General features: G+C 46.8%; 1 protein-coding gene across 5 annotated transcripts in view; it reads left to right on the top strand.

Annotated features, from left to right (window-relative positions):
- LRRC20 (leucine rich repeat containing 20) overlaps window positions 1–13,683 on the top strand; it is a 58,976-nt gene that overhangs the window by 9,110 nt on the left and 36,183 nt on the right. For all 5 annotated transcript variants that reach the window (XR_012510290.1, XM_074374135.1, XM_045514218.2 and 2 more), the window contains one exon: window positions 12,068–12,217. Coding sequence is in view for 4 of the 5 variants with exons in the window: in XM_074374135.1 (XP_074230236.1) it covers window positions 12,068–12,217 (150 nt within the window). In the remaining variant the exon portion in view is untranslated. The remainder of the gene's footprint in view (window positions 1–12,067; window positions 12,218–13,683) is intronic.

Genomic DNA, 13,683 nt, shown 5'->3' with positions numbered 1-13,683 from the left:
TGGCAGGTGGACGTGGGGGAGCGTGTGGCCCTCAGCCAGGCACTGGTGTTTGGCTAGGTCAGATGCTGAGCACAAGGCACTGCTTGGAGGCGTTTGCTACCGCTTCCTGGGTCCATTCAGTTGTCCAGCTGTGACCTCAGGAAGCCCAATTACTGCTCTGAGAAAGCATTCCTTGCAGGGTAGAATTCCTTATTATTACAAGCCTGAGTGATTATTTGAGGAAGATAAAAGGCATTGTAGAAATCCAGTCAATATCTGCAGCTCTGTCATGCCTGGGGCGCCGCCTTTGTTGAGTAAGTGCAGTCTCCCCAGCTGTCAGCCACAGCCCCCTCACCCTCCACCCCGCTCGGAAGTGGGCTCCAGGCTAACTGAGTTGTCTGGCATTTCATTACCCCTGGTGACACCTACCCGTGCATGTGGACTCCTGCCCTGTGGTCAGCAGCCTCAGCTACTGCAAGGAGACAGCCAGGTCTCCTCTGCCCAATGAGTCAGACCAGGGAAATTTATTCTGGGACATTTGTTGGCTTCTCCTGTGGGCTGGGCATTTTGCCGGGCACTGGGGGTGTTGGGGAGGTGGAGAGGTGAAAGGTCACTGTCCCTGCCTGCAAGGAACAAGTGTTTGCCTCCCTTTAACCATGTGCATGTGATGGTCACGGTTTGGGCCAAGTCAGAGGGCCAGCTGTACTCTGTCATCGGTGGAGTAATGTGATCGACTCTGAAGTCAGGCTGCCCTGGTTTGAAGCCTGGCTCAGCCACTCATTAGCTGTGTGATCTTGGGCAAGCTGCTTGATCTTTCTTATCAAGTTAAGTCTGATCTAAGTCTCAGTTTTCTCATCTGTAAAAGGTCCTTACTTTCTAGAGTTTTTGGGGGGATGAAAATTGTGTAATGCCTGTAAATGTTTAGAATGGTGGCCGGCATGTGCTCAGTGCCATGAAAGTATTAACTATGATCATTTTTCTTTAAATAAATTTAGCTTAGATACAACTTAAAAAGAACTTTATATTATTACTGTAAAAGGAAAATCAACATAATTTTTTATTAATAGTTGATAACCATCTAGATAAATATGAAAGCAGAACACAGTTATGGAATCTTAGGTATTCATGTGGGGCCTGAATCTGCTCCCCCATAAAGAGGAGGTAAAGCAAGGACTTTAGGGGTGATGACTGACTCTGGAGTGAGAATTTGAAATGGGACTTTCTCACTGTGTGACTGCTGTCATTTGTAAAGTGATCACCATCTAAGTCCTTCTCAAAGTGTGGTCTGAGGACCAGCAGCATCAGCATCACTGGGGAGCTTGTTAGGAATGCAGATCCCTAGGCCCCACCCCAGACCTGCTGAATCAGAACCTGCATCCTAACAAGATCTCCAGGTGACTCATGAGCATGTGACAGTGTGAGAAGTTTGATCTGTAGTTGCCAAATTTATGTGTTCCGTACTTGGAGAGAGACAAGCGCACTTGGAGAGAGACGAGCTGAATTCATTCCCTGTATTTTACACATGATCAGATCAAGGTCCAGGAGTGACTTGCTCGAGGTCACTTGTGTTAAGGGCAGCAGCAGATCCAGGTCTCCAGACTTGCTCTGCAAGGCAACATCCTTGAGAGGAAGCCAAGCTCCACCTCTTCTTTACTTATTGTGTGACCTTGAACAAATTCTTAACCTCTGGGCCTTAGTTTCCTTTTCTGCAAAAAGGGGACTGGTCAACAATGCCCTTCCTTGGAGGCTGTAGTCAGGATTAAATGAGATGATGCTCAGTCAGTGTTGGCTGCTGTTGCCCTTGTAGAAGACCTCAGGGCCTGCCCAGGCCTCTCCAAGTCTGACTCAGCATGTGGCCTCTGCTCCGACCAGCTGTGATAGCCTCAGAGCTGTTAGTGGCCGCCCTGTTGGCATCATCGTGGCTGCCGTTCCTATTCCCTTTTGTTCTATGTGTTAGCGATGAGTCATCGATTGAATTAAATAATTGAATATCTCAAATCAGTGATCGTGCATCACTTCGTTGTCTTCTGTGTGGGATTATTTGATTTTAATTAAATATAGCTTTTTTTTTTTTAAGGTTGTTGGCTGGCTTGCCAGGAAGAAGCAGGGATTGTTTTGGCAAGTCCCAGATCCCATGATAACACACCACACACACACACGCACGCACGCACACACACGCACAGAGTTGTTTCCTTGTTGTGGGGTTGTTAGAATAAGTGACTGCCAGAGATCCTCTTCCTTCTTCAGGGAGCAGCAGAGCTGAAGCACAACCCTGTAATGAATTCTCACATCAAAACAATGTCTTTGGATCCTCCTAACAGCATCTCCTGTTCACTGAGTACACACTGTCTGCCATGCAGTGCTTAGCCCCTTGTGGACATTGTATTTCCTGCTCAGAACAACCATGATAGTTGGATCATCTTGTCCTCATTTTTTTGTAAGTTGAGGAATAATTCACATACCATTAAATTCACCATTTTGAAGTGTAACATTCTGTGGTTTTTCGTATATTCACAAGTTTGTGTAATCATCGCGACCATCAATCTTAGAACATTTTCTCATCACCCCAGAAAGAAACCCTGTACCATTAAGCAGTCACTCCCAATTTCCCCCATCTCCTCAAGCCCCTTGCAGCCATCAGTCTCCTTTTGTCTCTATGGCTTTGCTTATTCTAGACATTTTATATAAAGGGAATCTTGTGACTGGTTTCTTTCACTTAGCATAATGTTTCTGAGGTTCATCCATGTTGTATCAGCACTTCATTCCTGTATATATATATGTGTGTGTGTGTATATATATATGTGTGTATATATATATATATATATATATATATATATATATATATTTAATGACTATTTCACTGTCACTCTTTTTGGGGGGGGAGGGCAGGTAATTAGGTTTACTTATTTATTTATTTATTTTTAGAGGAAGTACTGGGGATTGAACCCAGGACCTCATGCATGCTAAGCATGTGCTCTACGTCTTGAGCTACACCCTCCCTCACTTCATTCCTTTTTATGACCAAGTGATATTCTAGTATATGAAGCTACCACACTGCTTATCCATTCCTCAGCTGATACACATTTGAACTATTTCTACTTTTTGGTTATTGTAATGACGCTGCTAGGAACATGCATGTGAAGGTTTTTGCATGAATTCTTGTTCTCATTTTATTGCAGGAGAAATTCAAGCTGGGGTTAAGTAACTTGCCTGAGATCCCATAGCAAGAAATCCCCAGCCTAAGAAAAGCCTCAGCTTGGATCTGGAAGAGAGAGCTCTCAGGCCCACGCCGTAGGCACTTTCTCCTTTTTAGGGCTCTGGCTGTTCCTGTGTGGTTAGAGCTTGTCCTGACTGTTGGCTGTGCTGGCCGCTGGCCAGGGGCCAGAAGCTCAGCTTTGCTTTTGGAGGCAGACACTCTGCAGTCCCAGCATTTACCAGAGAGGCTGGGACTCTGTAGTAGGTTGGGGAAAAAGAACCTCTAAAATTCCGGTTTCTCGTGTGTGCAGCACTTGTTGGGCTGTTGGCTGTGCTCTGCAGTAGCCTCTCTGAGCTTGGCCCTGGTGGGATTTTACCCTGTTCCCCATGTCCCCATCGAGACGGCTCTCCACTGGTCCAGGTCTCTGAGCACATTCCCCATGGGTAGCTGGATGTTTGGGATGCTAGTTTCTTTAAACGGAGGATATCTGTAAGAAGTAATAAATGCTTGTTGTAAAAATATCACACAATACAGAGATCTATAAAGTAGGCAGTAAAAGAAACATCCCCAAGCCCGTGGCCATGTTCAAGTTTAGTGGTCTCCCCTGTTCCCAGAAGACGCCATGCACATTTTCCCTTTCCTGAGTGCCTTTTGCCCTTCTCTCTCCACCTCCCTGACAGGGCCCAGTATAACTGCTATTGTGGTGGAACTTTCTGGACTTCTGCAGTGCTTGGTGAACTCCTCCTCTGACCTTTCCTCTCCAGGTGGTATGAGACAGATGGGTTTTCCCAGGAAAGGCTGTGCTAGAGATTGGGAATTAAACACCAGCAAAATCCCCGAAAATCCCTAAAGCAGTTGTCTCTGGGGAAGGGGATTTGACAATGGGGCCAGGACTCTTTTTGTCTTCGGCCTTCTAGAGTTAGTTCGCTCCGTGAACACTGTGCATAAGTACCAGTTAAGAGTGCAGCCCAACCGTGTGCAGCAGTGCACTGACACCAGTCCTTGGTGACTGCTGTTTGCTCGCTCTCTGCTCCCCGCGCCTCCCAGCTTTGGAGATCAAATGGCATTTCACAGGCTGGCAGCCCGAGGCCCAGAGGCCCAGCTGTTTACAGTTTTGCTTCTTAGGCCAGGGTGCCAACTCGCAGCCCCTAGCCCTGGAATACACATGGAGGCGCTGGGAGTTTGATCTTCTAAAAGGGCTGCTGGCTCTCCCCAGCAGACCCGTGTTTAAGTTTTCAACTCACGTTCCAGAAAAATCTATTTTCTCTGTACCAGCCTCCTGAACGAGAGTCCCATTCCACCCAGGGCCTCTGTTTTGCTGCCCTCACACGACCCCAGGTCCTGGTCTGCTGGACTGAGCTCTCTCAGGTAGAGCAGCCAGACTGTCTGGGTTCCAGCTGCACCTCCTCTATTCACCGACTCGGCCTCCGTTTCTACAGTGATTAAACAGGGATGAACGTAGTACTACCTACTTCATGAGGTTGTTGTGAAGATTAAATTAGATAAGGTGTGTCAGATGCTTAGAAAAGTCTCAGGCACATGGGAAGATACATATAAGCATAAGTTATTATTATCTTACTTTTTTTAGGACTATCTTCTGACCATGATAGGAAGAGTGAGTGCAGTGTGGGGCTGTGGAAAGACCGTGGGCTTTGGAGTCGGACTACCCTGGGTTCAAATCCCCACTCTTTACTCATGGACATGGGTGGCCAGCTCCACTGAGCCTCAGGTATCCTCATTAGAGTGCATATTCCAGCACATTCTAAGGAAGGACAATTCAGAAACGCGTGCCTGCAGCTTGCCATCTCTTCGCTTTGACAAGAGCACTGGCCAAAGATCTTTGCCCAGTAAAAACAGGGAGTCACAGAATGTCCAGCCTAGTTGAGACTGCCCCCCCTGCCACCACCACAAAATTCCATGGTCGAAACCCTCATTTACAGAAGAGGAGACAAAACCCCCAGAAAAATTGTTTCCCTGAGACCCCACGGCTGATAGCAGAGGGGCCGGGACCTGAGTCCCGCCGCTTCCACACCAAGGGCCACCTGTGCCTCCTTCAGAGCCAGAAACATGAACAAGCAAGAGAGAAGAATGAAGAGACAGTGGCTCTGTCTTGAAACAGCCTGATCTGAGGGGAAGCGGGAGGCACCCAGGGCAAAATAACCTTCCACGAATGAGCACACTTAAAGCCCCTGCACTTTGTTAATGTGAGTTAAGTCACGATTGCCATCATCATCACCATCAGTCAGGGCCAAGTCACCACAGCTGGTGGAGGCCCAGTCCCTCTATGCCAGTGATTCTCAAACTCGAGCTGGAGGGCTTGTTAAAACACAGGTGGCTGGGCCCCGCCCCCAGAGCTGATTCTGTAGGTCTGGGGTGGGGCCTGAGAATGTGCATTTCTAACAAGTTCTGGGGAGATGCTGATGCTGTGGGTCCAGGGACCCCACTTTGAGAACCACTGCATTGCACTAGCCCTTGCTACTGAGAGTGGTCCTTGGATTTGTCTGGTAGGAATGCAGGATCTCAGGTCCCACCCCAGTCTGGCAGCATAAGAAGCCTCGTCTTAGCAAGATCCCCAGATAATCTGTTGGCACATTGTAGTCTGAGAGGTGATGGTGTAGTGCGGAGTTCTCTACCCTGGCTGCATATCAGAGTCACCAGGGGAGCTTGAGAAACCCTGATTCCCAAGCCCCAGCTCACACTAATTAAACCACAATCTCTGGGAATGAGACTCAGGTATCAAGAGCCTATAGATGATTGACCCAGTGTGTAGCCAGCCTGAGACCCACCAGCTGAAACCCACGATGGCAGCTGGGAGGGGTCTTGGAGATAGATAATCAGCTCCTACCTTGGCATCTCCTTGAGATGTAAACCAAGGACATGAGAGTCGGAGGGTCCTGCCTGAGATTCCATAGCCCATAAGTGATACATTCAGGCTCTGATACTGGATAATTCTTTCACCAGCTTTTTCAACTCTAAGCCCCCTTAGTATAACTCCGTGGTAACTACAATATAGCAGTGTGCACAGGAATCTTCTGTAAATCTTGGAAAACCTGCCTGCTCTTTGGAACTCACAATCTTCTCTTTTGTTTCAGAGCAGCTGACCATCCCAAGTGAGAGTTACATACTGTAGGGAGGCTGTGTTTATGGCGGTTAGGGACATGCGTTCAGGGCCAGCTATGCCTCTTACTAACCAAGCCCGCAGATCTGTGCCTCAGATTCTTCCTCTAAAAACGAAGGTGGTGATATTAGTTCCCATCTCATGAAGCTGTGGTGAGGATTGAGTTAATATGGTATTACTCAGCTATAAAAAAGAATGAAATTTTGTCGTTTGCGACAACATGGTTGGGCTTAGAGGGTATTGTGCTTGTGAAATAAGTCAGAGAAAGACAAATACTGTATGGTAACACTTAAATGTGAAACCTGAAAAATACAACAAACTAGTGGATATAAGAAACAAGAAACAGACTCAGGTATAGAGAACAGACTAGTGGTTCCCAGTGGGTAGAGGGAAGAGGGGAGGGGCAAGATTGGGGTAGGGAATTAAGAGGTTCAGACTATTAGGTATGAAAAAAGCTTCAAGGATATATTGTACAATATGGGAATTTAGCCAATATTTTATCAGTATAAATGGAGTATAACCTTTAAAAGTTGTGAATCACTTGTATACCTGAAACTTATATAACGTTGTAATCAACTATACCTCAATAAAAAAAACTAAAAATAAAATTGTAAAATTGTAAAAAGAGTTACTGTGACAGTGCTGAGATCACTGCCTTGCATGTAAGGAAGCACTTTATAACTGTAAACTCTTACTTCATTAACTGGGTGACCTTGGATCAATCATGTGACCTTGAGCAATCTAATCTTTAACATCTCTGAGGGTCAGTTTTCTCCTCTGTTAAATGGAGGTAAGTATATAACTGACTTTACGGGGTAGTTTTGAGGAGTAAATGAGATGGTAGGTCTGAGGCCCTGGGCAGTTTCGGGCACGCAGCTGGTGTCAGTGAAAGGTGGCTGCAGTCATATGTCAAAGACTGAAAACCTGCACAGGAGCAAGTTCTGGTTGGTCCAGTCCCAGCTCTCTGAAGGGAGCTTCTAAAACCATGGAGATTGAAGTTTCTGGGATGTTCTTGCCTGGGGAAAAGCTTTAATCAACTTCATCCTTGTCTAATGTAAAGGATTGTCACATAGGGGCAGATATCTATGCATGATCCAAGAGAGCAGAAGGACCACCAGGTAGTGGCAGGGTAGCAGTTATCATATGGTTCATGAAAGAACTCTCTAACAGTTAAAAACATTCTGTGGAAGGGAGGTGAGCTCCCCATCACCAAGAGTATTCAAGAACTCTGAGCCCTCCAGTAGAGGCATTAAGAGAATTTTGGGTCTTAGATTGGAGGCTTTGTTACTCAGTTTGCTTATTGGTAAGAGTCACTTGGTAATACCTGTTAGAAACACAAATGCCTTGGCACCATTCCTGACCCACTGAGGCAGAATCGCAGGGATAGAGGCCTAGGACCCACCTCTCCAGATGATTCTTCCTGGGAAGTTTGGAAAACATGGGCTAAGTAACATCCAGTCTCCTAATCCTGAGAGTCCATGAAAAAAGACATTTGTGAAAATAGACAATTTGTGAAAAAAAAAAAAAAAAAGATATGCTGGGTGGGACTGGGTCACACTGGAGGCAGATTTCCTTGCTTCTTGGTCAGACCACGAGGCCCATGGGCCTGCCATCCTGAGTCCCCGACCTTTTCCCTTGGGCCCCTTGACTTGGCTGCAGGGGCTCATTACCCTCTCATCTTCCCGCTGCGGGGCCCTGTGTCCAGGCCCACCTCTCAGCAGGGACTGGGCAGGGGTCAGAGTTCTGTGTTTCTAGAGAACAACACAAGCTTGACTCAGCCCTCCTGACTTCCCGCAGAACGTTCTGCTTACTGCTTGGATTTTGCTTGTTTTGCCCCCGTTCTGCCCACCAGTTACTTTTCATCGGGCATTCATTAGAATTAACAAGATAACCTTTAATGAAGGACTCTTGTATCTTGAATTAAAAAGCTTTTTTATTAACACAAAGTACTGCCCTAATTAGAGGTTGGGGGACATGCAGTTTGGTCTTCTTGCAATAATAATTATAATTATAAGGATAATTATGCCTTGTGTTTATTACAGGGCCTTCCCCACAGGGTCTCTGGTCTTCACTGTAGCTTAAGTGTGGGTGATTGGGGGGCCCTGGGGAAAGGTGCGGTTGAATCCTTCTGCTGTCCAGATGTTGATGGAGGAGGCTGATGTTGCCCCCTGTCGTTGTTACCCCTGAGCCCCTGTTGGGGTCTGTGGGCATGCATGCAACACCAAGTAGCATGAAATGATTCAGGGCTAGAGCCTTCCTCTCTGGCGAGGCTCCCAGAAACTGCAGGAGGAGGCAGGGCTTAAAGGTGGAGCCCCAGAGGGCCTTTGCTCCTGCCATGGCCCATTCCTGGGTTGCCTTCCCTCTCTCCTCTCTGACTCTAGTGATGTCTCATCCATCAGCATGCAGCCCAAATCTAGGGCAACCAACTGTCCTGAGTTGTCTGGGACTAAGGAGAGGTCCCTCAGGGTGCAGAACCTTTGGTGCTAAAATTGGAACCAGGCTAAAATTGGGTGAACCAGGACAAGTTGATCACCCTAGCAATGACCAGAATCTTTGCATTCCAATTCTTTGCACTCCATCACCTTATGAAAATGACGTTGGACAATATACCTATCAACATGGGCCTCACTTTCCTCCTATGAAGGTAACTCATCGTTGTTATAGGAATTTAGTGAGTTAATACATTAAGAAGTGCCTACTACAGTGCCTGGCACATGGTCCATATTCATGATGTTAGCTATGTTTGTTTTATTGAGTTGAGTGAGAGCTTGGAGATCACCCGGCCTCCATCTGGTTCAGGAATCTACTCTGTGGTGACCCTTCCTGATCACACCCCATGATGGGGCACTCACGTCCCACAGGGAACCTTTTCTTTGTGACTGATGAACTCTGCCCTGTCCCATCAGCTCTGAGGACCCATAGAGAATGGGATTCTCCTCTTGGTGACATCCCATGGCTCCTGGAGGACAACTCATCTGTCTCCAGATTGGGTCTTCTCTTCCCTGGGTAGGGTCCCCCTCCCTTAGTGGGACCTGGCCCCCAGCCACATCCTGGCTGTGTCCTCTGGAAGTAGTGCTGTCTCCCCCTGTAAGCCCCAGCATTGAACTTGGCTCAAGCCAGGGGGCTTTTCTCTACTGTAAACAGTTATAGCCAGTAGAGAAGGTATCCATGCTCTGGATTAGACCTGGAGAATTTCCTGAGGATAAAAGCTGACTGGCTTGTGAAGAAGGCTCCAGAGCCTGTCTCCAGATCACAGGTGCCGACCTGGAAAGGCCTCCAGGAGTTTGAGCCATGGCTCTGGCTTCCCACTGAGGTGCTCAGCATGAACTCCCCTTCTCTGGCCTAGAGGCAGGAACCTGGGTATGTTATTGACTCAAGAGGGCAGGATTGTACAATGGTTAGGACCCTGCGTCCAACTCTTACTTCCCTATTTTAGCTGAATGACCCTGGGCAAGGCACTCACTTGCAGTTTCCTGCGTACAGCGAGGACAGCTCTGACAACCTAGCACATGTGAAATAATAAGTGGAAGGTGAGAATTCCAAACAGAAAAAAAGCAAGAGACCCGAACAGGATTCCACAGGGGAAATAAAAATGGTTAATTAACAATAAAAGATAATCAGTCTTATTATGAAAGAATTACAAAGTAGAGCAAGGGATACCATTTCCCCTGATCACATTAGCAAAGCTGTTTTTTGTTTTTTTTAATGATCCTCTTACTTGTTGGCCAGGATGTATGTAAATTGGTATACACAGTCTGGGAAGCAGTTTGGCAGCACATATTGGGGCCATGTATTTTTTCTAATTGTATTTTCTCCCTGGTGAAGATCTATTATCTGGTGGTCTTAATTTTGTAAATTGAATTATATTGAGCATTTTAAATAATAGGATAACTCTTTATGCATCCTATTGATAGATCCTTTTTCACAATCTGTTTCTTGCCTTATTTTTTTTAAGCATCCTGGTGTTTTATGTTTTTTATACCTAGGTTTGTTGATCTGTCCCTTTGTGATCCTCTTATGGCTCCGAGGTTTAGAAAGTTATCCTCGCCTAAGAGGTTGTACAAAAGTGAAATTGTGTTTACTTCTGATTTTTTTGGTTTGATTTCAAAAAAATATTTAAAATGTAATTCTATCTAGAGTTTTATTTTGATTCTTAGGTTAATTGAGTGTCACTCTCTCTTGTTTTCCCAAAATTGTCAATTGGTTATTCTGACATCAGTTATTAATCCTTCCCTTTCCCAATTTATTTGTGAGGATTCCTTTAGCATTTATTAAATTATGACATTTATGGGCTATGTTTTCTGGACTACATTTTTTCTTTCTGTGATCTATTTTCCTGTTATCCTCTGTCTTAATTATTGTAGCCTTATAAAATTGGTTATCACCTCACCTTCACTTTTAGAGAGTCTTTTTTTTTTAATGGAGGTACAGAGGATTCTTTTCTTTTTTTTTAATAGAGGTACTGGGGATTGAAGCTAGGACCTTGTGCATGACAGGCACTTGGTTAGTACACTGAGTACTTTTTTTCTATTCACTTTTCCTGACAGCCTTGCTAGGTAGATGATGATACCCCCATTTTACAGATGAGGAAATAGAGGCTCAGGAAAGTTAAGTGACTTAGATGAGCTGGACAGCCTTATTTCTGAGCCTCCATGCTTTCAGTGTCTCTCTGCTGCCATATATATGAAATCCCTTTACTGAGATATAATTCATATATGTACAATCCATCCATTTAAGGTGTACAGTTTGGTGGTTTGAGTGTATTCAGAGTTGTGTAATTATCACCAGATGCAATTTTAGAACATTTGCATTACCCCTACAAAGAAACCCCTCACCCCTTAGTTGCCACCTTTCATACCCCCACCCCTAGGTCACCACTAATCTCCTTTCTGTCTCTACATTTGCCTATTCTGGATGCTTCATATAAATGGCCTCATACTAAGTATTGTCCTTTGAGATTGGCTTCTTTCACTTACCATCATGTTTTCAAGGCCTGTCTATGTTGTAGCATATATTGGTACTTCATTTCCTTTAATTGCTGAACATTATTTACTTTATGGAGATACCACATTTTGCTTATCCATTCATTTGTTGATGGACACATGGGTTGTTCTTCCATTTTTTGGCCATTATGACTAACACTGCTGTTGAACATTCACGTGTACTGTGTTTTGTGAGGAGAAAACTGGTTTCGTTTTTCTCGGGAGTATTCCCGGAAGTGGAATTGCTGGGTCATATGGTAACTCTAGGTTTGACCATTTGAGGAACTGCCAGACTGTTCTCCACAGAGGCTGCCCTGCTTGTTTTCAGAGTGACAGGATGGGGAAGCAGATCAGAGCACAAAGTCTGTGTGAATTGCCTGTTTTCAAAGGAGTAGACTCTTACAAAGTACCCTTAAGGCTGCAGCTTCACAGTTGGGTCTGATGATCCTGGAGAGACTTACGGACCCTGTGGGGCCTCAGGCACATGGCTACAAGTGCTGGTCACCACTGTCCCGGCAGATCTCTTCCTTCTGCATTCTGGCTAGCAGCTGTACTATTAGAGAAAGTGCTAGAATAAGCCCTAAGGTTCAAGGTGTGAGGCTGGGACAAGTGTGATTAATGGTGATGAAGGCTCTTGGAGGAGGGAGGGCCGGGTCTCGAGCCTGGTACAGGGAAGACAGGTAGGAGAGGAGGGAGGCTGGGAGGAGAGACGGGCTGTCGGGGTACATGGGTTTGGAGTAAGTCCGTGAGCACCTGTGGCTGCTGACTCTGGCCTTTGTCCTTTGGCTACAGATCTGGCCGAGTGCAAGCTGGTTTCCTTCCCCATCGGCATCTATAAGGTCCTGCGGAATGTCACTGACCAGATCCACCTCATCACGCTGGCCAACAACGAGCTCAAATCCCTCACCAGCAAGTTCATGACCACGTTCTGTCAGCTCAGAGGTGAGCCCTGGTCAGCTCAGGCCAGAAGGGCCTGCTGCTGGCCCTCGTGCTTCAGGCTCCAACCCTGCCTGGGGAGTGTCACCAGGGCTGGTTGCGTCAGCTAGACTCAGGAACTCATTCCCAGGGGAAGCTTTTAAGGTCTGTCCTTAAGACCTGTGTCTTCCCTGCAGCCTGGGAATCTCTAAGTGTCATTCCTGTCTCTGGCTGGCTGTGACTCAGATTGATTAATGGTCAAGGGAGTGGGTCCTGGAGTGATTGTCTTGTTCTGAACAGACCAGTAGGGTGTTTGGGGTTCTGCATCTCAGGAGTAGTTATTTATCAGTAGACCTGTGTGAGCCCCCTTGTGACCGCCCTCAATCTAGCATTGTTCTCCCGTTGCTTTCTCCATGTTGCTTTCTCAGTTCAGGGGTGACAGCTGACAAGATGTTCTTTTCCTTGCTGGGCACACACACACACACAGAGCAAGCGGACTCGGGTGCTTGGCAGGGAGGTGGGCAGGAGGCCAGCAGGTAGGCACTGTAGATTCATTTGAAATGGCTCCTCTGGGTGGATGAGCAGGATGCAGTGGCCCCTGCAGTGCCCACACCCTCTCCACAGAGGAGTCCCTCCATCCTGAGAGAGCCCACTGCCGCTCAGGGACCAGTGGGGTGGAGCTGCAGCCTGGGCGCTTGGTGTGTGTTTGTGAAATGGTGGGGCGGGAGAACTGGGGAGGGCACAGGAGGCGTAAGAGAGACGATTCCTGCCTTCTGGGATTCTCTATCTGATAGGGGCATGAAAAAGGCCTAAGAGCCTGGTTAGAGAAACCAGTATGTAAAATGCTGATGGAACCTGAGGGACTTGAGCACGCACATCTCACGCAGCTTCCTGGAGGAAGAGCGAGCCTCGGGCGGAGCCTAGAGGGGAGAGGGAAGCGTGAATTGACACACCCTGTCCAGGGACCGGAAGCAGCTTGCACAGTGGCTCAGGAGGGAGCTACGGGCAGGACCTGGACTGGGTGCAGACACAAGGGAAAGGAGGAGGGATCGGTCTGGGTAGTTATTTCTGACTGAAGCTCGCAAAGCTCATTGCATTTGTGCCTAAAAAGCTTAAGTACTTACGACTGGGGCTGGGAGGATTCCAGGGCAAGACTTGGTTCCCCAGAGGCACCTGTGGGTAAGTTTGACCAGGCTCACTTTTCTCATCCTTCCTTCTCTGGTGGCTGCTTCTTTGCACAGGTGAGATGGGTCCTCCCAGCCAGCAGGGCCCTCGGACGAGCAGTTCTCAGCCTGGCTACAATTAGAATCATCAGAGGAGCTTTTCTGTAAACACCATTGCTTTGATTCTACCCCAAGACCAGCTGAATCAGAATGTGTGTGTGGGTGTGTGGCCTGGGCCTAGGCATCTGTTAAAACCTCTATCAGACATTCTAAAGTGCTGACAGCCAAGGTTGAGACTGTCATTTGGGGGTTATAAATGCAAATGCCTAA

The sequence above is a fragment of the Camelus bactrianus genome, chromosome 11 (assembly GCF_048773025.1).
Source record: "Camelus bactrianus isolate YW-2024 breed Bactrian camel chromosome 11, ASM4877302v1, whole genome shotgun sequence".
Lineage (NCBI taxonomy): Eukaryota > Metazoa > Chordata > Mammalia > Artiodactyla > Camelidae > Camelus > Camelus bactrianus.
The sequence above is the reverse complement of the archived record's forward strand: the minus strand, read 5'-3'. Positions and strand labels throughout refer to the sequence as shown.